The sequence below is a fragment of the Lepus europaeus genome, chromosome 5, assembly GCF_033115175.1.
Source record: "Lepus europaeus isolate LE1 chromosome 5, mLepTim1.pri, whole genome shotgun sequence".
NCBI lineage: Eukaryota > Metazoa > Chordata > Mammalia > Lagomorpha > Leporidae > Lepus > Lepus europaeus.
The window spans coordinates 62,467,460-62,493,517 of NC_084831.1; the positions used below are offsets into that span (position 1 = coordinate 62,467,460).

The 26,058-nt window shown below is 39.9% G+C and overlaps 1 protein-coding gene and 1 pseudogene across 3 annotated transcripts in view; both read right to left on the reverse strand.

Annotated features, from left to right (window-relative positions):
• Nucleotides 1-26,058, reverse strand: part of ANKRD13C (ankyrin repeat domain 13C) — a 144,171-nt gene that overhangs the window by 16,599 nt on the left and 101,514 nt on the right. For 2 of the 3 annotated variants that reach the window (XM_062191535.1, XM_062191534.1), the window contains 3 exons: nucleotides 8,861-8,940; nucleotides 6,800-6,898; nucleotides 717-817 (listed from right to left, as the gene is read on the reverse strand). In XM_062191535.1, the coding sequence (XP_062047519.1) occupies nucleotides 717-817; nucleotides 6,800-6,898; nucleotides 8,861-8,940 (280 nt within the window). The remainder of the gene's footprint in view (nucleotides 1-716; nucleotides 818-6,799; nucleotides 6,899-8,860; nucleotides 8,941-26,058) is intronic. The other variant, XM_062191537.1, reaches the window with a different exon arrangement.
• Nucleotides 11,822-25,355, reverse strand: LOC133760800 (ribosomal protein uL24-like; annotated as a pseudogene).

Consider the following 26,058-nt stretch of genomic DNA (forward strand, 5'->3'; position numbering starts at 1 on the left):
AATATGACTATTATTTTGAAATATTCCCACTATGCAGAAACTCACAGGATGCTAGAGATTTGGGCTAAACTACAGTCTCCCTATTTCCTATTAAAAATATTATTACATTACATCATTGGTTTATCCATACCTTCATCTATGAAATATTTTCATATCTATTACATTTAATTTTTAAAAGATTTATTTATATATTTGAGAAGCAGAGTTAGAGAGAGAGCAAAGGAGAGACAGAGGTCTTCCATCTACTGGCTCACACCCCAAATGGCCATAATGGCTGGAGCTGGGCCAATCCAAAGCCAGGTACCAAGAACTTCTTCCAGGTCGCCCATGCAGGTGCAGTGGCCCAAGCACTTAGGCCTTCTTCCACTGCTTTCCCAGGCCATTAGCAGAGAGCTGGATCAGAAGAGGAGCAGACAGGGCACAAACCAGCACCCATATGGGATGCTGGTGCTGCAGGAGGAGGCTTACCTACTATGCCACAGTGCACAGCCCTCTTTATATTTACTTTAGATCAAGTGGAATTTGAACCCTCAATAGGCATTTTGTACATCTGACAAAATATGAATATCAATGCATTTAATTTTAAACACTTTACAAATATATAAGCAACTAGGAAATTATTTTCCCTTAAAACATGACTTATTAAATGTTAATAAACAGCTACATATTTATAATATACACAAACATGAGTTTACATTTTTCTCTTTTTCTCTTACCTAATTTTACAGGAAAGCCTGGAGGCAGCTTCATCTGAACAAACTCTCTAAGCTTGTTAAAGTGCTTGAAGGGAGCTATTACTTCTAAAACATTCAATAATCTGAAAAATGAAAGAAGAAAAAAGATTTCACTTTTTCAAGTTGATTTCTTTGTGTCTGTATGCTGTTTAACTATATGCTTTAAATTTAGATAGTACTACTAATTTCCAGATATTAGATTAAAAAAATTATATACCTTATGCCTCCTGGTTTATTATTTTTTCTATGTCACGATTAATAACTTTCAATTGTGCTGTCATAATTTTCCTAGATGCTTGATATTAGGCATTTATTTAAATGGATGGAAGGCTTACACCTGTCTTCTATCTGAAGTCTGCATACTTACTATTTGGGTGGCTGAATTTCACTGTCAATGTATCATGTGTATGAAGAGTTCTTATGTGTTTAACACTCCATGAATATATGATAAGTAAGCATTGCTTGTCTTTATTCTTTTTAGTTAATGCTCATTTATTTTCATTTATTTGAAAGGCAGAGCAGGAGAGAAAGATCTCTTCCCTCATAGTGGTTTACTTCCCAAATGCCAGCAATAGCAAGGGCTGGGCGAGGCTGAAGCCCAGAACTTCATTCAGATCTCCCACATGGGTGGCAGGAGCCCAAGCACTTGAGCCCTGATTATCAGGAAGGTGGATCAGAAACAGAAGCAGCACTTCAACATGCGGTGTAGGTATCCCAAGTAGTGGATTAAAATGCTACACAACAATACCTGCCACTTGTCTTTATTCTTAAAAGAAAACTTGGCTTGCATAAAATTTCAGAATATACTATTTTTCCATTTGAACTACAAATTCATAACTTTTCCTGGCATTCTGTAACACACTAGTCATTATAGTACAATTTATCCTTTCATCCTTTTGTTGAATGGATTTCACTTTCAAGTAATATTTTTCTTCCAAAAAGATGCTAGGGGCCAGTGCTATGGCGTAGTTGGTAAAGCCACCGCCTGCAGTGCCGACATCCCATATGGGTGCTGGTTTGAGTCCTGGCAGCTCTACTTCTGATCCAGCTCTCTGCTGAGGCCTGGGAAAGCAGTGGAAGATAGCCTAAGTCCTTGGGGCCCTGCACCCGCGTGAGAGACCCAGAAGAAGCTCCTGGCTCCTGGCTTCAGACAGACACAGCTCCGGCCATTGCGGCCATCTTGGGAATGAACCAGCGGATAGAAGACCTCTCTCTCTCTATGCCTCTCCTTCTCTCTCTGTGTAACTCTTTCAAATAAAAATAAATTAATTTTTTTAAAAAAATGCCATTGCTGTCATATTTCTTGAGTTCTTTTATGTCTGAGAATATCCTCAGTTGCCTTCGTATCTGAATGACTACTATGCTGATATATTATCAGCCCATGCTTTCTTTCCTTCAGAAATATCAAGACACATGAAAATAATGTAAAGAAAGGCTGACTTCACCCCTTTTCTGACCAGATGCCTTCAAATTTAGTAACAACTGAAGCTGAAGTTTCATCAGGATAATTTTTGTTAATGATTGTTCTATATCAATTTTTCTTATAATCTACTCTTCTTCTATAGATTCAGTTCTGCTTTAGAGAGAAATTTTCTTCTTTTTTTTTGTTTAAAGATTTATTTTATTTATTTGAAAGGCAGAGTTACAGAGAGACAGAGGGAGAAATAGAGAGATAAAAAGAACTCTTCCATTCACCAGTTCACTCCCCAGAAGGGTGCAATGGTTGGGGCTGGGCCAGGTCAAGCCAAATCCAGAAGCCAGGAGCTACTTCCAGGTCTCCTGCACATGGGTGCGAGAGCCCAAGGACTTGGGCCATCTTCTACTGTTTTCCCAGGTGCATTAGCAGGGAGCTGGACCAGAAGTAGAGCAGCTGGGACATGAACTGGTGCCCATATGGGATGCTGGCATTGCAGGTGGCAACTTAACGTGTTATGCTACAGCACCAGATCCTATCATATTTTGAATTCTGTTACAGTTATAATTTGGAGACGTTGTTTACATGAAACACCATAATCCCTATGTTGAATCACTCTTATCCTCCATACCTACAGTTTTTTTAATTCCTTTAATCTCTTCGTCCACTGTATTTACTTAGAACTGTCAGAATTTAATTTTCAAAGACAGGCATCTGGCCTAGCAGTTAAGAAACCAGCTGAGATGCCAGCATCCCATATTAGAGTTCCTGAGTTTGACACTCACCTCAACTCCTGAGTTTGACACTTGGCACTACTTCTGACTCCAGTTTCCTGCTACTGCAGACCCTGGGAGATAGTGGTGATGGCTCAAATAGTTGGGTTCCAGTTATTCATGTGGGAGACCTGGGTTGGGTTCCTGGTTTACAGTTTTGGCTCCAGGCCTGGCCCAGGACCACTGAGGACATTTAGGACTGAATCAGTAGATGGCAGTGCTCTCTCCTTCTCTGTGTCTCTCTGTCTCTCCAAAATAAATAATGAAATATTTAAAAACAAAAGTAAATTGTGGGGCCAGCGCCATGGCTCACTTGGTTAATCCTCTTCCTGCAGCACTGGCATCCCATATGGGTACCAGGTTCTAGTCCCGTTTGCTCCTCTTCCAGTCCAGCTCTCTGCTGTGGCCTGGGAGGGCAGTGGAAGATGGCCCAGGTGCTTGGGCCCCTGTACCCGCATGGGAGACCAAGAAGAAGCACCTGGCTCCTGGCTTCAGATCGGCATAGCTCCGGCCATAGTGGCCATTTCGGGGTGAACCAACGGAAGGAGGCCTTTCTCTCTGTCTCTGTCTCTGTCTCTCACTGTCTTAACTCTATCTGTCAAATTTAAAAAAAAAAGTAAATTGTAAGAACTAGACACATTTTTTAAATAATTTAATTCTCAGCAACATCATCTCTTTTCATTTTTGTTATTAATTATTTTTATACTACTACTGTTTAGTGTTCAATTTATCTCCTTTGGTTTAAATCTCCTTTTCATTTTATTTTACTATCGTCCCAGCTCATCCTAAAGAGACCTAGTTTGTTGTTTTCATATTCTCTTTATGCTTTTCTACACCAATCACAGGTAATTTTTTCTCTTCTTTTACCTATTTTTTGCTCTAGAATGGCTTCGTTGTTTGGCTTTTCCATGCTCTGTTCCTTATTTTACCTTTTTTCAAGAATCTTAGTTACAACTGTCACATTCTATAAATTCTAACATCTATTTTTTTTTCAGATAATGACATATCTAAAATTGGAATAACTCCCAAAATTGATTGTATCTTAAATTAGCCTCAATATTCTTCTTGATTAGTAAATAAAATTTAAAATTGGTGCTTCTTGGGATCAACAGCTCCTAGATAAAAGAAAGTATGGCAGATTTATAAGTGTGGTTAGCTCCTCACATTTCTGAGACATTTCTCTGACCTATAGTTTGATGGTGGTATAAAATTCTATCCCATTGTCTGAAGTTTGAGTATAGGGCAAGGTCAAGGATTGTGCTATACATAATTGGACTCTGAACTTTTATATGTATTTATTTCACCAGATTGGAAGAAGAAAGAATGACAAAGGGAAAATAGTCTGGAACTTTAACTCTCCCCTCCACTACTTTAGGGAGGAGCCTAAAGCCGCAGTTCTGAATCAGCTCTAGCTACATACCTCTCATCCATCTCTCCAAAGTGGATTTTTTTATAAAGGGAACATCTGGGGCCAGCATTGTTGCACAGCAACCCATATCAGAGTGCCGGTTTTAGTCCCAGCTGCTCTCCTGATCTAGCTTCCTACTGATGCATCTGTGGAAGGCAGCAAATGATGGTTCAGTGTTCGGGTCCTTGCCACCGACATGGTAGACTAAGATGGAGCTCCTGGCTCCTGCCTTGAGCCTGACCAAACCTGGGCTATTGCAGCTGTTTGAGGAGTGAACCAACAGAGAGAAGATCTCTCTCTTATTCTTTCTCTCTCTCTGCTTTTCCCTCTCACTTTCTGTCACTCTGCCAAATGAAGAAAGAGAGAGGGAGAAAGGGAGGGGAAGAGATGGGGAGGGGGAAGGAAGGGACATCTGGTGAATACAGATTTGAAACTTTGCATGCAAGTTGTTCACTGCAATATTGTTTATAATGATAATAAACTACAAACAATCAAAATGTTTACCAATAAGGAAATGATAAAACAAATGACAGTACTACAATATACTGAGGGGAAAATATAGACAAAAATATAATTACTGTAAGAATTCTATGGTTTGGAAGATTTTCAAAGAAAAAAAAAGAAAGTCAGAACAAAATGTACAATAGTTCCCATTTTTATAAAAAATGCAAAAACACAAAAAGATCACAAAATTGTGGTAAAAGAAAACTATCACTTTTTACTCAATAAACTTCCCTATTTTTACACTTTACAGCAAGCATTGAAACCAAACCTCTAAAATATAAAAGCAGCATCCAGTCTCTCATCTGTCTCTCTTAGCCCAAAGTGTCCTTACTTGCCCTTTATCAAAAGGAATTCACTGAATTGAGAGAATGATACAGCTGGCCCAACAAGGTTCTTTTTTTTTTTTTTTAATCTATTTATTTATTTTGAAAGAGTTACAGAGAGAGGGATGGATACAGAGAGAGATCTTCCATCTGCTGGTTCATTCCCCAGATGGCTGCAATAGTCAGTGCTGGGCTAGGCCAAAGCCAGGAGCCAGAAGCTTCATCCAGATTTCCTACTTGGGTGGCAGGGGCCCAAGTACTTGGGCCATCTTTGCTGCTTTTCCCAGGCCATTAGTAGGAAGCTGGATCGGAAGTGGAACAGTCAGGGTGTGTCTGTGTGGGTGCAAACTATTGTAATCTTTACTTAGTATAGAGCTGATCTTCTGTATATAAAAATAATTAAAAATGAATTTTAATGAAGAATGGGATGGAAGAGGGAGTAGGATATGGGATGGTTTGCAGGTGGAGGGTGGTTATGGGGGGAAGAACTGCTATTATCCAAAAGATGTACTTTCAAAATTTATATTCATTAAATACGTTTTTTAAAAAACTTTTATTTAATGAATATAAATTTCCAAAGTACAGCTTATGGATTACAATGGCTTCCTCCCCCCATAACTTCCCTCCCACCCGAAACCCTCCCCTTTCCCACTCCCTCTCCCCTTCCATTCACATCAAGATTCATTTTCAATTCTCTTTATATACAGAAGATCAGTTTAGTATATATTAAGTAAAGATTTCAACAGTTTGCACCCACATAGCAACATAAAGTGAAAAATACTAAATAAGTTTTTTATTAAAATAAATAAAAATTTAAAAAAAAAAAAAAAAGAACCAGTGTCTACATGGGATGCCAGTGTCACAGGAGGCAGATTTACCTGTTACGCTACAATGCCGGCCCACCACCCACAAGGTTCTAATAACTGGACTCAAGAAGTCATCTGGTTCTCTTAACAGATAAAACCTCAATGGTTGGTATGGTCTGGAGGGATCTGTTTAGGGAAATTCCAGGTCCAGGCTGGGAGATTCCAGGTCTGGGGCAGAAGCTAACTGCCACCTACATGTAACCCCCAGACCAACTGGAGACCACCTGGCCATCATGAATTCTCTAAAGATCACAGCATCACTAATCAATCAAAGGAAGGTCAGAAGCACCACTGAGTACCACGAACTTGGACATGAGCTGATGATACATCTCTCAGCCCCAATTTCCATCTATAGGAGCCTTCACTTCTAACTGGAAATTAAGCATCAGCTGCCTGGCTTCTTGCTCTGCGCTTTGCAATAAATGCCTACTGTCTCCTACTACCGTGATGTCAGCGATTGGCTTTCTGAGCATCTGGCAAGAGGATCCAGTTTGGGGGTTCTACAGCAATGACTCCAACTACTTTGAAGTGTTGTTTGGCAACAACATGTATTCATGTACTCCTTTTATATTAAAAAAAAAAAAAAACTTCAAAAACATGTCTGGTAAAATTATAAAAACATGAATACTTTTGTGAACTAAACAATTTTAGAAGCAGGGTGCACATACTATCAGGCATATGCTTTTATATTTCAAAGTCCTCAAATGCAAACATAATTATAGCATATGGGGCTTAAGAGCTTTTTTCATAAACATGTATAGTTAGTAACAAACTTACAACTCAATCCCTAAGGGAAATTCCTGGCTCATTGCTATTGTGGCTTTAAAGGTTTTCTTACTCTCTTTGCACACCAGTTCTCTACCCAGATGAGGAGCTCTGAAATGGAAAAAAAAGAGAGAATATTAAACTTTCCACAGGATATCACTTTCCTGAGAAGAATAATTTGTCATCTTCTAATGGCATTAATTAATGTTTCAATTTTCCTAAGCTTGTCTATAGAAGTAAATTATACTTATGCTAAAAGAGACTAAGTATATAAGAAATGTAATCTAGTGGAGTAAAATGGACATTTTGAGATTCGATGATTGTTTACAGCCCTTGTCTCTTCTGTTGAGAAACAGTGTTTTCTTTCTTCATACTATGTGTTGAACTCTTTTACTTAATGTAGGTTTAACTTCATGATCATTCAATAAACTGAAAGCAAATCTTTGTAAAAATTATGTGTGAGAATAGGAGAGGGAGGAGGAAGAAGGGTTGGATTGTGGGCAGGAGGGAAAGTGGGGTGGGAAGTATCACTATGTTCCTAAATCTGCACATATGAAATACATTAAACATGTATAACTTAAATAAAATTAAAAAAACATAAAAAAAGAAATGAGACAGCGTAACAAAAGAAAATAGCTGATGGCAAAAGTTTAGAAAATAATTATCAGACCTTAATTAATTCCAATTTGAATATAATTTTAATAATTACTACTCTAGAGAACAAAGAAAATCACTAGAAAAACACTGCAAAAGTATCACTGCATATCTTGAGAATTACTCAATTTAGTTTCTTTTAATGTTTACCATAGTGTCAGCATTGATCAATAAAGAGCATCGTGAAGAATACAGAATTCTATGTTATGTCAAAAGAAAGAATTATAGCAAATTTAGTTTAAAGATTTAATTGGCTTTTATTTGTAATTCTCATTCTATAAAATAGAATTAGTATTCCAATGAGCTGAGCAGAGGAGATTGGCTTTAATACAAAGAAAAGGGCTAAAAAAATAAAGGAGAAACAAAAAGCAGACTCATCTAGTCCCTTCAAAGCTATTTTCCTTATAGGGTAAAACGGAGGGGGATTTCCTTACTATGCAAACTCAGGGAATGACTGGTATCACATGTGGGTTTTCAAAACTGCCCTGTTCCAAAGTATTAATTGTGGTACCCAGCATAAATTATTACATTCTGGTTTGATCTGGTTTGCTGGAGCCTACAGCAAAACAATGGCCTCCCATAAAATTTGTTTAGTGCTATAGAAGATTAATATGGAAATATTGTGAAGGAGTTAAAAAAATATAACAAGCCTTTCAATAAGAAGAAAATGATGACAACTTTTCAAGTATATGAGTAAGTAATATTTTATTCTATACCAAAAGGAAATAGTATTTGGACAGACTAAATATTTTATTCATTCATTCATTCATTCATTCAAAATACAACATTTTTAAAATCCATTCATCATTCTTTTAGTCAATAACTACCTACTTAATATGACCTATGTGCTAGCTACTTTGCTGTTAGTAAAATAACAATGAGAAAAGGTCTATGAAAGAATGATGAGAAGTAATCTAGCATAGGTGAAACAAAAAGATAATGACAAGAGATGAACTTGGAAAGGCAAAGAGGAGACAGTGAATGACCTGCCATGTCATGTTAAAGAATCAAGATAATCAGAAAATAAGAAAATTCATCATACAACAGAAAATCTCAAATATACATTTGTGTTGGGCAATTCCCTAAATTATATTTTCTTAGAACAAGTCCTGTAGTTTTGTTTGCTTTGTTTTGGTGTATATGTGTAAATTGGCAAGGAGGATAGAAAGAAGGCTCCATGTCCATATTCGAAGAGTATATATAATTTGGGATACTTCGCCACCATTATGCTTAATTGATATTTTTAAAAGGTAAAAGGATTACTTTGAACAAAAATATACTAATAATTCTGTCTCGTAAGTACTTATTATACTTAAATATCACACATTTTTTTTAAGTCATTCTTCCTAAAAACCGAAGGGTACATAAACCCAAAAAAGAAAAAAAGAAAGAAAAAAGAAAAGAAATCAAAACACCTACTTTCCATTTTCAGCAGATATATATTCTTCCCACGTAATAGTGTTCTGAGGAGGAGGGGTAAGGGATTGTCTTCGAACCGGCTGCCAAAAAACAAAAAAAACAAAAAACAAAGAAAGAAAGAAGGTGGGGAAGAAAGAAAATGTCACATTTCTTAAAATATAAAATTAAAAAACACAGTAAATGGTTTAAACTTCCAATCTGCCTAATCTCTTCAATATAATAGTTGAAGAGGTTCCTTCCAAGACAGTTACTTGTGATTTAATCTCCAAATCAATTAATTTTCTAAATCCTAATAAGAACACAATTATCATTTTTTCTAAACCCTAATAAGAAGACAAGTATCAAAGTAATACTCTCCATTCATTGAATGTTTCAATCATCTACAATGTTCTCAGTATTATGCTAGATGCTGAATACAGGAGCTGCAGAGAAGTGTTCATGAACTCTGACTTCAAGGAACTTACAATTCAGTTATAAAAAAAAACAAAAAACAAAAAACAGAATGAACATTAGCCAGAAATGCCAGTGAAATAGTATCATCAGGAAGATAATTAAACATGAGTGACAGGGGAGGGGCCACAATGTCTTTTACCAGGGTAAACTCAAGGATCTTGTTTTCCTGGGGACTTACCCAAGATCATCCACTTTGTGGCTAACCTTATGATTAAAGTGTCCTAATAAAATGGGAGCTCAGCCAAACCACATGTGCAGAGAATCAAAAGGTATAACAACTCCCAAATAAATGTCAATCACAAATGCCAATGATGAGCTTCAGGGCTACACCAGTCAACATCCCTCAGACTTCAAAAATAAAAGCCTCAGACCAGGAAGAAAGGGTACCATGTGCTGTCTCCACTGGCCAATTCTTCCCTTAGAATGTACTTTAATACACTTTTGCTTTACTATCCCTAGTTTCATTTCTCTAAACTCTAATTCATTACTCTGTCATAAAAAAAGAACTGAGGCAAGCCAACCACCACTGGTGACAGTATATTATGGTGGGAAAATGAGATTATAGAAAACAGAATAATACACGAGTTCAGAGAAGATAAGTTTCCTATGGATAATAAATCAAGCCATGTGACTAGACTTTATATTTACACAAAGAAAAAATTAACAACTATTTTAAAGGCAGTAAGGAACAAATCTAGGAAGTGGTAGCAGAAATTGAAAATCGCTAAGGGAAAACTGACAAAGGGCAATAAATGAAAGAGTCATATAAATTACAAGATGTCAGGAGTGCAGTTTGGGATATGAATGTTAAGATGCTAATAGGTAGTCTGTCAGAGATGTTAAAATCAAAGATTTTTAAAGCACAAAATTGGTTGGAATCCCAGTTCCAACACTTAGTAATTGAATGGCTATGTCAATTTAACTCACCTCAGAAGGTGGATATGGACAACAGTCTCACGTATCTCCTTTAATTTAATATTAAATGTAAAGTCTAAACTTCATTTAAATTTTAATTTAAAATTAAAAGAAAAACACATATAAAAAGCTTAGTGCCTCTCACAGAAACAGTAATTAACTATACATTGGGAAGTTTCTAGAGTACAGTCACAGAAAGCAAAGGAATTCTCTGACTAGAAGAAAAATAAGGCCGGCGCCGTGGCTTAACAGGCTAATCCTCCGCCTTGCGGCGCCGGCACACCGGGTTCTAGTCCCGGTTGGGGTGCCGGATTCTATCCCAGTTGCCCCTCTTCCAGGCCAGCTCTCTGCTATGGCCCGGGAAGGCAGTGGAGGATGGCCCAAGTGCTTGGGCCCTGCACCTGCATGGGAGACCAGGAGAAGCACCTGGCTCCTGGCTTCGGATCAGTGTGGTGCACCGGCTGCGGCGGCCATTGGAGGGTGAACCAATGGCAAAAAGGAAGACCTTTTCTCTCTGTCTCTCTCTCTCACTATCCACTCTGTCAAAAAAAAAAAAAAAAAAAAAAGAAAAGAAAAAAAAAAGAAAAATAAGTAAAACAGAGACCTGATAACTGAGTCCAAAACATCAGGGTTAGGGGAAAAAAAGAAAGAAAGGAGACAAATAAGTAAAGGAAAAAAAGAGAAAGCATTACGGTATTGAAGAAAATAAGAACATGTCACCCCAAAATATGCCTCTTTGATATAAAAATTATTTTTTACATGAAGGCATATAAAAATAGCAAGTAGAGGGCAAGCTTTCTCTAGCCTCTTCTTGCCATTTTTAAAGATTTATTTATTTATTTAGAAGAAAGTGACAGAGAGAGAGAGAGAGATCTTCCGTCTACTGGTTCACTCTCCAAATGGCTACACAACCAGGGCTGGGCCAGGCACAAGCCAGGAACCAGAAACTTCACCCAGTTCTCCTAAATGGATGGGCAGGGGCCCAACTACATTAGCCATCATCTGCTGCCAGGCACATTGACAGGTAGCTGAATCAGAAGTGGAGCAGCTGGGACTGTAACTGGTGCTCTAATATGAAATGCCAGGGTCATAAGTGCTGGCTAAACCTGCTGCATCACAATAATGATCCCCTTCCTATTTTCTGACAAAAGACAGCATATACTTGCACCTGTGCCAAAAACAACTAAATTCTCAGCCTAGAAATGACATCAGAGAATCTGCAAACAAAGCTTACTCTGTTTCCTCCCATATATTTACCTTCTCACAGTTTCCAGCTCTTGAAAGCCTAAAACCAATTTCTTTTATCCTTTCTCCATAAATTCATTGGTTTTTGCTGAAGATACTATAAAAGTGGAGCTCTAAACCATTTTTGAAAAATAATAAAATGGGTTTTATTCATAACACAATAAAAATATCCTATGGAATTAGGAAGTATTTCCAATTATTAAACATAAATTAACCACAACTTAAAAAATACATTCATAGCGTCACAAGAGGGAAATGAAATATTCCAGGAACATCCTGAAAAGTGATAATGAAACATATACTAGGCTAGAAATTGACAGTTAAACCCTGACTGCACACAGGTTATATTCACTCCTGTACTTTCTCAATAAGTTTTTCCTTATATTTGCCTTTCTCCTATCCAACTTGTTGAGATTTGGCTTTACGTTCGAAAAACATTTTTTTTTTTTTTCTGGAAAAGTCTGTGAGGGATTAAGATGGCTGCATAGACAGGAACGTCACTCACCCTAGCCACAGAAAATTACCAGAACAACAAAGGACTATGCTTCCAGGAGACTAACTGAGGGGAAATGTCAGTAAAGAAATGGCAAAACTGCAAACAGCACAGAGACTCTAAAGCAGAGAGAGAAACAAAGCAGTTCCTGCACTGTCACACCCCAGCCAGGGGGATGCCATATTGCCAGAAAAAGGTAAGCAGGCAGCACTGCTCCCCATGCCATTGCTGCAGACTGAAACCCTAACTACAGATTCCACTTTACAATCAGTTTAGGTAGCTCCTTTGCTCCAAAAAAAGAATCCCTATTGCCTCCCTGAAGCCCCAAAGCATCTGATCTGAGCTCCTGAGATCCAGTCACTGCTAAAATCTGTTCTGACTTACCAGACAGGAAGAAGCTCTGTTCCCACTAGAAGCCCCGAGAGTCACAGACAGGTGCTTTCCAGGGCAGGGAGCAGACTCCTCCCATTCTGTAGCTGTAGGAGCTCTGAGCAAAAGTCCTGAAGCTATTCTCACTGGCTCCATGTTATCTATGAAGTTCTCCTCTTCTTCAGGCTGGTGGCTGACAATTCCACAATCCCTGGCAAAACTGGTACTCATCCTGTGAGAGTTCTGACCCTGGCATTTCATATCAGAGCATCAGTCACAGTCCCAGCTTCTCCACTTTTGATTCAGCTTCCTGTCAATGTGCCTGGGAAGGCAGCAGATGACGGCTCACGTACTTGGGAGAACTGGATGAAGTTTCTGGTTCCCGGCTTGTGCCCGGCCCAGCCCTGGCTGTTGCAACCATCTGGAGAGTGAGCCAATAAGTGGAAGATATCTCTTCTGTGTCTTTTCCCTATCTCTGTGAGACATGAGTAAGTACCCCCATTGCATCTGGCAGCTCCAGGGTGAATATTAGTACTAGATTCCTCAGAGTCACTAGAATCTACCCTGTGGGACCCAGGGAAGAACCTACCTGCTTCCACCACTCTAGACCCACTCCTGCCAGTGCATAAACCCCACCATAACCCCAACCCTATAGGACTGGGGCAAATCCTCTTCCTTTCTCCCAGTGATGGGACTAGAGCTTTTGGTGCATAAGTCCCAACATCAGTCACACCTACTCAGCAAGATCTGGGGAATGTTCCATCCACATCATAGTCTCAGAGTCACATTTACTGGTGCCACAAGCTCCAACATAACTCAGGCTTGCCTGAGAGGACAAGGGGACAACCGCCTTTATGTCTCATAGCACCAAGAATGTGATTACAATGATCACAAAGCCTACTCTGACACATTTCTCCTGGAACTGAAGATACATACCTTAAGAAATCCACATCCACTTCAAAGTCATTGCACTACTTCCATGCACTGCTGTACACTAGACAACTCTGACTTAAATAGACACTACTGACATTGACTATGGCTGAAGAAATCACTCAGATGTTACACTTCTGGGCTCAGCTAGATCCAAAGGCAAAGCAACAAATCAAATGATAGCTTATACTCCATCTAAACCAAGTCTTTTCAAACAAAACCTAATTCTACAAAGAACAAACTATTGAATCAGATGTGCAAAAATGAACTGTTAAATCATATGTGCAGACATCAACACAGGGACACAGGGAACATGAAGAAACAAGCAGGCATGACACCTCCAAAAGAACACAATAGTTCACTAGAAAATGGATCCTGATTTGAGGAAAAATCTATGAAATGCCTAAAAAAGTAATTCAAAATAATGATCCTAAGGAAATTCAATGAGATGCAAGAAAATGCACACAGTTCAAAGAAATGAGGAAGGGACCAGCATTGTGACATAGCATGTAAAGCCACTGCCTGCAATGCAGCAACAGCACAGATCAAGAAGAACAAAGAATTTCTGACCTTGAAACAAAGATTTTGAAATAACCTATTTAGACAAAAATAAAGAGAAAAGAATGGAGAAAGCCCATGAGATATATGGGATACCATTAAGCAAACAAATATTTGTATTATAGGAATACCTGAAAGAGAAGAGAAGGAAAAAGGAATTGAGAAGCTACTAAATTCAACAACAGTTGAAAAATTCCCAAGTCTCGAAAAGAGATATGGATATCCATTTACAGGAATCTCAAAGGACCCCAACCAGACTCATCCAAAAATGACCTTCTCTAAGGCATATAATAGTCAAAATTGTCAAAAATTAAGGACAAGGAGATAATGCCAAAGACTGTCAAAGAAAAATGTCAAGTTACATAAAGGATATTCCCTTAGACTAATAGCAGACTTCTCAGTAGAAATCCTACAGGACAGAAGAGAGTGGGATGCTATATTCAATGTCTTAAAAGAAAAAGACTTTCTCCTAAGGATATTATATCCAGTTATGCTATCCTTTAGAAATGAAGGACAGGCCAGTGCCATGGCTCACTAGGCTAATCCTCCACCTGTGGCACCGGCACACTGGGTTCTAGTCCCGGTTGGGGCGCCAGATTGCGTCCCGGTTGCTGCTCTTCCAGTCCAGCTCTCTGCTGTGGCCCAGGAAGGCAGTGGAGAATGGCCCAGGTCCTTGGGCCCTGCACCCGCATGGGAGACCAGGAGAAGCACCTGGCTCTTGGCTTCAGATCGGCACAGCGCACTGGCCGCAGCGTGCCAGCCATAGCGGCCACTTGTGGGGTGAACCAACGGAAAAAGGAAGACCTTTCTCTCTGTCTCTCTCTCTCACTGTATAACTCTACCTCTAAAAAAAAAAAAAAGAAGAAGCAGCAGCAGCAGCAGCAGCGGAAGTGAAGGACAAATAAAGTACTTCCCAGACAAGCAAAACCAAACAATTAATCACCCCTAGATCAGCCTTACACAAAATTCAGAAGGGAATCCTACATTAGAATTACCCAACATGGGGCTGCGGCTATAGCATTGTAGGCTAAGCCTCCATCTGCAGTGCTGGCATCCCACATGGAAGCTGGTTCATGTCCCAGCTGCTCCTCTTCTGATGCAACTCTCTACTTATGGCCTGCCTTAATGGCTCAGCTCTGGCCATTGTAGCCTTTGGGGAGTGAACTAGGAGATGGAAGAATTTTTTCTCTGTTTCATCCTCTCTGTGTCTATTAGATTATTTTTAAATATTAGATTATTTTTAAAAAGTAACCACCATGAAAATACATGCCAGTATAAAATCTAGTAACAGAGCCAATATAATACCAATCAACAAAATAACAGGAGTTCTACCAATATTAACTGTGAATGTCAATAGATAAAATTCCCCCAGTCAAAAGATATAGGTCAGCTGAGTGGATTTTAAAAAAGACCCAGTGGCCAGTGCCGTGGCGTAACTAGTAAAGCTGCTGCCTGAAGTGCGGGCATCGCATATGGGTGCTGGTTCGAGTCCCGGCTACTCCACTTCCGATCCAGCTCCCTGCTATAGCCGGGGAAAGCAGTAGAAGATGGCCCAAGTCTTTGGGCCCCTGTACCCATGTTGGAGATCTGGAAGAAGCTTCAGGCTCCTGGCTTCAGATTGGCACAGCTCCAGCTAATTTGGGGAGTGAAATGTGGCCATTTGAGGAGTAAATCAGTAGATGGAAGACCCCTCTTTCTCTCCCTCAGCCTCTGTCTCTCTGTGACTCTGCCTTTCAAATTAATTAATTAATTTAAAAAAAAGACCCAACAATATACTGCCTACGAGAAACTCACTTAATAGATAAAGATAAATATATTGACTGAAAGTGAAGGGTTGCAAAAGATACACCATGCAAATGGAAACCAAAAATCAGGAGTAGCTATACTCATATCAAATAAGATAGACTTTAAATCAAAACTATAAAAAGAGACAAGGGCATTATATGGTAACTAAAGGATCTATTCAGAATAAAAATATAACAATCATAAATATATATGCAGCACAAGATCACCCAGATATATAAAACAAATATTATTAGATCTAGAGGAAGAGATATATTCCAATACAATAATGGGGGGAGACTTCAACACCCCACTGTCATCGATGGACAGAAAATAAAGAAAGATTATAGTTGAACCATGTGATAGAGCAAATGCACCTGAGAAACATTTATGGTTCAAACGGCTATAGAACACACATTTTTCTCATCAGCACATGGAAAATTTTCAAGGATAGACCATTTGGGTCATCAATTAAATCTCAGAAAAAAATTCTATTGAGATTATTTATTTATTTGAAGGTCAGAGTTACAGAGAGAGAGTGTGAGACATAGAGAAAGATATTTTCTATCCATTGTTTCACTCCCCAAATGACCGCAACAGCCAGGACTGGACCCCACTGAAGCCAGAAGCCAGGAGCTTCTTCTGAGCCTCCCACATGGATACAGGGGCCCAAAGACTCAGGCCATCCTCCATTGCTTTCCCAGGCCCAATAGCAGGGAGTTGGATCAGAAGTGGAGCACCCAGGGACTGGTGCTGTAGCGTAGCCTGCAGTGCCAGCATCCCATATGGGTGCCAGATTGAGTCTCAGCTCCTCCACTTCCTATCTAGCTCCCTGCTAATGTGCCTGGGAAAGCAGAAGATGATGGCCCAAGGGCCTGCACCCATGTGGGAGACCTGGAAGAAGCTCCAGTCTCCTGGTTTTGGATAGCCCAGTTGCAGCCATTTGTGGAGTGAACCAGTGGATGGAAGACCTCTTTTGCTCTGCCTCTGCCTCTCTGTAAATCTTCCTTGCAAATAAATAGATAAATCTTTAAAAACAAAAACAAACAAACAAAAACAACAAAAGAAATGGAACAGCCAGAACTTGAACTGGCACCCATATGGGTTGCTGGTGTTGCAGGCAGCTTTAGCTGCTATGCCACAATGCCAGCCTCTAGAACATTTTTTATAACTGAAATCATACCAGGTATCTTTTCAGACAACCAGGAATAAAATTAGAAATCAACAAGAAGAACTTCTAAGATCAATCCCATTCACAATAGCCACAAAAACAATAAAGTATCTTGGAATAAATTTAACCAAGGATGTCAAAGACCTCTATGATGAAAATTACAAAACACTAAAGAAAGAAATAGAAGATGACACAAAAAAATGGAAAAACCTGCCATGCTCATGGATTGGAAGAATCAATATCATCAAAATGTCCATTCTCCCAAAAGCAATTTACAAGTTCAATGCAATACCAATCAAAATACCAAAGTTATTCTTCAAAGACCTAGAAAAAACGATGCTGAAATTCATATGGAGAAACAGGAGACCGAGAATAGCTAAAGCAATCCTTTACAATAAAAATAAGGCCGGAGGCATCACAATTCCAGACATCAAGACATACTACAGGGCAGTTATAATCAAAACAGCCTGGTACTGGTACAAAAACAGATGGATAGACCAATGGAACAGAATAGAAACACCGGAGATCAATCCAAACATCTATAACCAACTCATATTCGACAAAGGACCTAAAACCAACCCCTGGAATAAGGACAGCCTCTTCAACAAAAGGTGCTGGGAAAACTGGATGTCCACATGTCGAAGTATGAAGCAAGACCCCTATCTTACACCTTAAACAAAAATCCACTCAACATGGATCAAAGAACTAGAGATGCGCCGCGACACCATGAAACTAATTGAGAGCATAGGGGAAACCCTTCAAGATATTGGAACAGGTGAAGAATTCCTGGAGAAGACCCCAGAGGCACGGGTAATCAGAGATAAAATAAACAAATGGGATTACCTCAAATTGAAGAGTTTCTTTACAGCGAAGGAAACAGTCAGGAAAGTGAAGAGGCAACCAACAGAATGGGAGACGTTATTCACAAATTACACAACAGATAAAGGATTAACAACTAGAATCTACAAAATGATCAAAAAACACCACAGAATCAAAACAAACAACCCAATAAAAAAATGGGCCAGGGACCTTAACAGACATTTTTCAAAAGAGGAAATCCAAATGGCCAACAGACACATGAAAAAATGCTCAGGATCCCTAGCCATCAGGGAAATGCAGATCAAAATCACAATGAGGTTTCACCTCACCCCAGTTAGATTGGCTTACATACAGAAATCAACCAACAACAGATGCTGGCGAGGATGTGGGGAAAAAGGGACACTAATCCACTGTTGGTGGGAATGCAAACTGGTAAAGCCACTATGGAAGACAGTTTGGAGAGTCCTTAGAAACCTGAATATAGCACTACCATACAACCCAGCCATCCCACTCCTTGGAATTTACCCAAATGGAATTAAAGGGGAGAAAAAAAGAGCCATTTGCACCTCAATATTTGTTGCAGCTCAATTCACAATAGCTAAGACATGGAATCAACCTAAATGTCCATCAACGGATGACTGGATAAAGAAACTATGGGATATGTACTCTATGGAACACTATACAGCAGTATAAAAACAATGAAATCCGGGCATTTACAACAAAATGGAGGAAGCTGGAAAACATCATGCTGAGTGAAATAAGCCAGTCCAAAAGGGACAAATATCATATGTTCTCCCTGATCGATGGTAACTAAACGAGCATCTAAAATGATACCCATTGAAGTGAAATGGACACTATATGAGAGACAATGACAGGATCAGCCCTTGTCTAGACTGTTGAGGAACAACTTACTATTTTATTCCTTTTAGTATTTTTGTTGTTGTGGTTGTTGCTTTGTTTGTTCTATATAAGATCACTGGTTGAACTCTGTAATCAATGCACAATCATTCTTAGGCATTTAAAATTAACAGAAAAGTGATCTATGTTAAACATAGGAGTGAATAAGAGAGGGAGGAGATATATAGGTTGGCACATGCTCACTCGGACTTACCTCCAATGGTGGAACTAGAAATGTGCCAGGGGATTTCAAATCAATCTTACCAAGGAGGCAGGTACCAATGCCAGCACACTTGGTAAAGTGATAACTATAAATACACAACCGATCAAAAAGATAGGGTATGTGTCGATGAGATTTCACAAATAAGACCAGTGTAAGCAAATAATGAAGGATAGAATTAAAAGGGAGAGAATGATCCTGCGGGGGAAGCAGGACACACAGCAGACTCATAGAATGGCAAATGCCCAAAACAGCACTCCTGCCTCAGAATCAACCCTTGGGACATTCAGATCTGGCTAAAAGGTCCATGAGAGTCTCACAGGCATGGAAAGCCATGACACGATGGCAAAAAAACAATCTAAATGAAAGACCCTGGTGAACAAGACCCCAGCAGAAGGCCATCAAGGAGAGAGGCGCTTTTCTCTGAAGGGAGGAAGGAACCTCCACTGTGACACGGCCTTGACTAAACAAGTTCAGAGTCGGTGAACTCAAGGGGCTTCCATAGCCTAGACAGCTCATAGCAAGTCTCAGGTGATTGCTGACGTCACAAATAAGAATGCCAATTGTTAAATCAACAACGGGAGTCACTGGGTACATGCTCCCCACGTAGGATCTCTGTCCTTAATGTGTTTTACTATGAAACTTAAAAACACGACTAGTCGAACAATACCCTATACCTTGTGCAGTTGTGTGAATGCAGCCTGTTGAAATCCTTGCTTAGTATATACTAAGTTGATCTTCAGTATATGAGGGTAATTGAAAATGAAACTCTGGCCGGCGCCGTGGCTCAACAGGCTAATCCTCCACCTTGCGGCGCCGGCACACCGGGTTCTAGTCCCGGTCGGGGCGCCGGATTCTGTCCCGGTTGCCCCTCTTCCAGGCCAGCTCTCTGCTGTGGCCAGGGAGTGCAGTGGAGGATGGCCCAAGTGCTTGGGTCCTGCACCCCATGGGAGACCAGGAGAAGCAACTGACTCCTGCCTTCAGAACAGCGCGGTGCGCCGGCCGCAGCGCGCCAGCCGCGGCGGCCATTGGAGGGTGAACCAACGGCAAAAGGAAGACCTTTCTCTCTGTCTCTCTCTCACTGTCCACTCTGCCTGTCAAAAGAAAATGAAACTCGATAAAGGGCGGGATGGGAGAGGGAGAGGAGAAGGCCACAGGAGGGAGGGAGGTTGGGGGGGAAGCCACAACAATACAAAAGTTGCACTTTGTAAATTCACATTTATGAAATAAAAATAAATAAATAAATAAAACGATAAAAAAAAAAGAAAATTTACAAATACATGGAAATTGAACAACTACATACTGAATCACCAATGGATCACTGAAGGAACTAAAAAAAATTTTTTGAAATAAATGTAAATTAAAACAGGACATTAAAAAAAAAAAACAAAAACCTGTGGGCTGGGGCTGGCACTGTGGCGTAGCAGGTAAAGCTGCCGCTTGAAGTGCTGGCATCCACTTCTGGTCCAACTCTGCTACAGCCTGGAAAAGTAGTAGAAGATGGCCCAAGTGCTTGGGCCCCTGTACCAATGTGGGAGACCTGGAAGAGGCTCCAGGCTCCTGGCTTTGGATTGGCCCAGCTCTGGCCATTGCTGCCAGTTGGGGATGGAAGACCTCTCTCTCTCTCTGCCTCTCTTTCTCTGTGTAACACAAGACTTTTGAATATATAAATAAACCTCTTTTTTTAAAAAAAGATTTATTTATTTATTTATTTGAAAGTCAGAGTTACACAGAGAGAGCAGGAGAAGGAGAGAGAGAGAGAGAGAGAGAGAGGTCTTCCATCTGATGGTTCACCCCCCAGAGGGCCACAACGGCTGGAGCTGTGCTGATCCGAAGCTAGGAGCCAGGAGCTTCCTCCAGGTCTCCCACATGGGTGCAGGGGCCCAAGGACTTGAGCCATCTTCTGCTGCTTTCCCAGGCCATAGCAGAGAGCTGGATCAGAAGTGGAGCAGCCAGGTCTCAAACCGGTGCCCACATGGGATGCCGGCGCTTCAGGCCAAGATGTTAACCCATTGCGCCACAACGCCAGCCCCCGAATATATAAATAAATCTTAAAAAAACAAAACAAACAAAAAAAAAAACCTTTGGGCTACACAAAAATAAAAATTAAGAGAGAAGTTTATGTCAATAAGTGCTTATCTTAAAAAAAAAAAATAGAAAGATCTCAAGTCTCTAAAGATTCATCTCAAGGACTTAGAAAACCAAGAACAAACCAAACTCAAGATCAACAAGACATGAGAAATTAAAAAAAAAAAAAAATCAGAACAGAAATAAATTAAGTAGAAACTTAAAAAATAGACAAGATGAACAAAAGAGCTGTTTGGTTTTGAAAAAGACAAACCCTTAGCCAGATTAACAAAAAAAAAAAAAAAAAAAACCTCAAATAAAATTAGAGATAAAAAAACAAATATTACAATCACTACCAAGAAATACAAAGGATCATAAGAAGCTGCTTGCAACAACTGTATGCTAATGAACTAGAAAACCTTGAAGAAATAGATAAATTCTGGATGCATATAACCTATTAAGGTTAAATCAAGAAAATACAGGTAATGAAATTAAAGTAGTATTTAAAAGTCTCCCTCAAAGAAAAGTCTAGGACCTGATGATTTTACAACTGAATTCTATAAAACATTTAAAAAGAAATTAACTCCAATACTCTTCAGACTATCCCCGAATATTGAAAAGGATGGAACTCTTCCAAACTCTTTTGATGAGGCCAGCAGCACCCTGATACCAAAGTTGAACAAAGACACAACACAAAAATAAAACTCAGACTAATATCCTTGACAAATATGGATGAAAAAAATCTCAATAAAATACCAACAAAATACAACACTACAGCAAAAAGATTACACATCATAATCAAGTGGGATTTACCTATGGGATTCAAGGTTAGTTCAACATTTACAAATTGGTAAACATCAACAGAAGAGAGAACAAAAACCCTAAAATCATCTCAATAGATGCAGAGTAAGCATTTGATAAGACTCAACACCCCTTCATTATAAAAATCCTCAACAAATTAGGTGTAGAAGAAACATTCCTCAAAATGATAAAGGCTACATATGACAAACCAACAGCCAATGAACGGAGAAAAGTAGAAAGCAATTCTTGTGAGATCTGGAACAAGCCAAGGACGTCCACTTTCACCAGTCTTATTCAATAAAGTATTGGAAGTATGAGTAAGAGTAATTAGAGAAGGTAAAGAAATAAAGGGAATCAAAATTGGAAAAGAGGAAATGGAAATATCCATGTTTGCAGATGACATGATTTTGTACATGAAAAAACCTAAACACTCCACCAAAAGCTGTTAGAACTGATAAACCGGCCAGCGCCGTGGTGTAACAGGCTAATCCTCTGCCTTGTGGCACCGGCACACCAGGTTCTAGTCCCGGTTGGGGCACTGGATTCTATCCCGGTGGCCCCTCTTCCAGGCCAGCTCTCTGCTATGGCCCGGGAAGGGAGTGGAGGATGGCCCAAGTGCTTGGGCCCTGCACCCGCATGGGAGACCAGGAGAGGCGCCTGGCTCCTGGCTTCGGATCAGCGAGATGCGCCGGCCGCAGCGGCCATTGGAGGGTGAACCAACGGCAAAAAGGAAGACCTTTCTCTCTGTCTCTCTCTCTCTCTCTCACTATCCACTCTGCCTGTCCAAAAAAAAAAAAGAACTGATAAACCAATTCAGTTGCAGGATACCAATCAACATTCAAAAAGCTGTAGTAATTTTAATACACCAATAATGATCTTTCCAAAAGAGATGTAAAAAAAGAAATACCATTCACCCTAACTTAAAGAAAATATTTAGGAAGAAATTTAACCAAAGAAGAAACATTTCTACAGTGAAAATTATAAAACACTACTGAAAGAAATAATCAAGGACACACAAAAAAAGGAAAGATATTTCCTGTTCAGATGGGAAGAATAAATTAGTATCACTAAAATATCCATACTACCTAAATAAATCTACAAACTTGATGCAATCTTTATCAAAACACCAATGGTATTCTTTATAGAATTAGAAAAAACAATCCTAAAATTCATACGGAACCACAAGAGACCCAGAATAGTGACTGTAATCCTGAGCAAAAAAAAAAAAAAAAAAAAAATCAAGCTGGAAGTATCATAATACATGATTTCAAAGCACATTGCAAAGCTACAGTAATTAAAACAGCATAGTACTGGAATAAAAAGTGACACATCAATCAATGGAATAGTGAGCCCAGAAATTAATCCATATACATACAGCCAACTGATTTTTTATTTAATATTTATTTCTTGATTTGAAAAGCAGAGTTGGAGAGAGAAAGAGAGAGATGGAGAAAGAGAGAGATTTATCTGCTGGTCCACTACTCCAAATGGCCACAATAGACAGGGCTGCATCAGGCCAAAGCATTCCATTCTGGTCTCCCATGAGAGTGGCTGGGGCCTAAGTAGTTGGGCCATCTTCCACTGCTTCTCTGCGTGCATTAGCAGAGAGCAGGAGCAGAATTGCAGTAGCTAGGACTTGAATGGACACTCATGGGATGCTGGCATCACAGGCAGCTGCTGAACCTGCTGAACCATAATGCTAATCCCCCAACCAATTTTTGACAAACGTGACAAGAATATACATTGAAGAAAGGAGAGTCTTTTTTCTTTTTTTAAAATGTATCTATTTGAAAGGCTGAGTTACAGAGAAACAGGGAGAGACAGAGATCTTTCATCCGTTGGTTCACTTCCTCAAATAGCCGCAATAACTGGGGTTGGGCCAGACCGAAGTAAGGAGCCAGAGCTTCATTGTGTTCTCTTCCTACATGGGTGCAGGGGCTTAGGCACTAGGGCCATCCTCTGATGTTTTCCATGTGCATTAGCAGTGAGCTGGATTGGAAGTGGAGCAGCTGAGATCTGAATTAGCACCCATATAGGATGCTAGTGTCGCAGATGGCAGCTTAACCCACTATGCCACAAAGCCAGCCATGAGAATCTTTTCAGTAAATAGAGCTGGCAAAACTAGACATACATAGTTAAAGAATGAAATTGGATTCCAGTGTCTCAACACACACAAGAATCAACTCAAGATGGATCAGAAACCTAAATATGAGACCTGAAACTATGAAAGTGCACATGAGGACAACACTTCAAGACACTGGCATATGCAATGATTTCTTGAATAAGACCCTAAAAGCACAGGCAAAAAGCAAAACTAGACAAAAGAGATTATATCAAACTCAGAAAGCTTCTGCACATCAAAGGAAACAATCAACATAGTGAACAGATATCTGACAGAATAGGAGAAAATATTTGCAAGTTATTGACAAATAAGCAATATCTAGAACATTTCAGGAATGCAAAAAAAAAATAAACAACAAATCCAGTTAAAAATGGGAAAAGGACATGAATAGACAGTTGTTAAAAAAAGAAATCCAAACGGCTAACAAATACATGAAAAAATGTTCAATATCACTAGTCATTAGAGAAATGCAAATCAAAACCACAATTAGGGGCCAGCACTGTGGCATAACGGGTAAAGCCACCGTCTGCAGTGCCAGCATCCCAAATGGGCACCAGTTCGAGTTCTGGCTGCTCCACCTCCTATCCAGCTCTCTGCTATGGCCTAGGAAAGCAGTAGAAGATGGCTCAATACCTTGGGCTCCTGCACCCATGTGGGAGACCAGGAAGAAACTCCTGGTTCCTGGCTTCAGATCAGAGCAATTCCAGTCCTTAAAGCCAACTGAGGAGTGAATCAGTGAATGGAAGACCTCTCCCTCTCTCTCTCTCTCTGCCTCTCCTTCTCTCTCTGTGTAACTCTGACTTTCAAATAAATAATCTTTCTTTTTAATTTTTATTTTTTGACAGACAGAGTGGACAGTGAGAGAGAGAGAGAGACAGAGAGAAAGGTCTTCCTTTGCCGTTGGTTCACCCTCCAATGGCCACTGCGGCCGGCGCATCTCCCTGAACCGAAGGCAGGAGCCAGGTGCTTATCCTGGTCTCCCATGGGGTGCAGGGCCCAAGCACTTGGGCCATCCTCCACTGCACTCCCGGGTCCCAGCAGAGAGCTGGCCTGGAAGAGGGCAACCAGGACAGAATCCGGCACCCCAACCGGGACTAGAACCCGGTGTGCCGGCGCCGCAAGGCAGAGGATTAGCCTGTTGAGCCGCGGTGCCGGCCATAAATAAATCTTAAGAAAAAAAACAGTAAGGGAAGTTGAGTGTGATTTATAGATTGTGACAAAGATACTAATATATTAGCAATAGAAGCTGGGAGTAGGGCATATGGGAACTCTGGGCACTACTTTACAATTTTTGTTTTATAAATGTAAAGCTGCTCTGAATTTTTTTTCCGATCTCCATCCAGTTTGAGCCTAGTGATGTCCACTTTGCTCAGGCAGTGAAGCTCAGACAGCTTTGCCGTTTGCCTTCTCACACTGCGCCTTTTCCTTCTGCACACCTGGACCACCTTGCCAACCTGCTGACTTTTGTGATGCCCTAGAACAACCAGGACCTCACACTCCTTGTGGGTGGGCATGCAGCAGATACTATACTTCCTCTGCAGCTCCTTGGAGAGTCAGGATGACTTGGTCTCCCTGCGCATGTGCACAGGGGCATTGAATTGGTGGGATCTGTGGATTTTGCTTGTCTGAGGTTAAGAAACGGTTAAACTTCATGCTATCTAGGGAGCACAGGACACTCAAGCCACCATTTTGATTTACTTTTCACTCTGGCTTCTCCTTGTGATGTGCATTATATATATTCATACACCTGCTTGTGCCTCTCTTATTAATCTTTCTTTTGTTACAGGAGTCCATCCAATTAACAGCTAAGGTTGCCCTCCCCTGCAGTATCATGGAGGTTAAAGCAAGACTGTTTCAGTATCATACTAAAGAGAAAGAAGCCTGAAAAAAGACCACAGATTTTTTTTGCTGTTTAAGTCTTTGATGATCTTTGCATAACAGCAGAAGGATATAAGAAGGAAAGAAACTAACAGGTTTTCATTATCAGAAAATATGAAGAACATCATTGAAGCTTATAAGGTGATACACAGAATGTAGATCATCCTAATTCAGGGAGATAAGAGCTATGATAGAAGGATCCAGAGGATGACATAAAAGCATTTCTGACTCAGACTGAGGTAGAAAAAAGATCTGACCTATTGATTTCTGGGCTGAGGAACCTATAAAAAAAAAAAAGACAACAAAATAACCAGCTGAAAGAAATCAGGGAAAGCTTAATGGTGAGACAAAGCATACTGTAGTGGGAATCACTCAGTGTGGTGTATCTACTTAGTGTGGGTGGCATACACGAAGTTTAGTAAAAATATAAGGTTAAGCAGCAAGACAGAAAAGAAAAGGTAGTTTGAAAGGGTTTTGT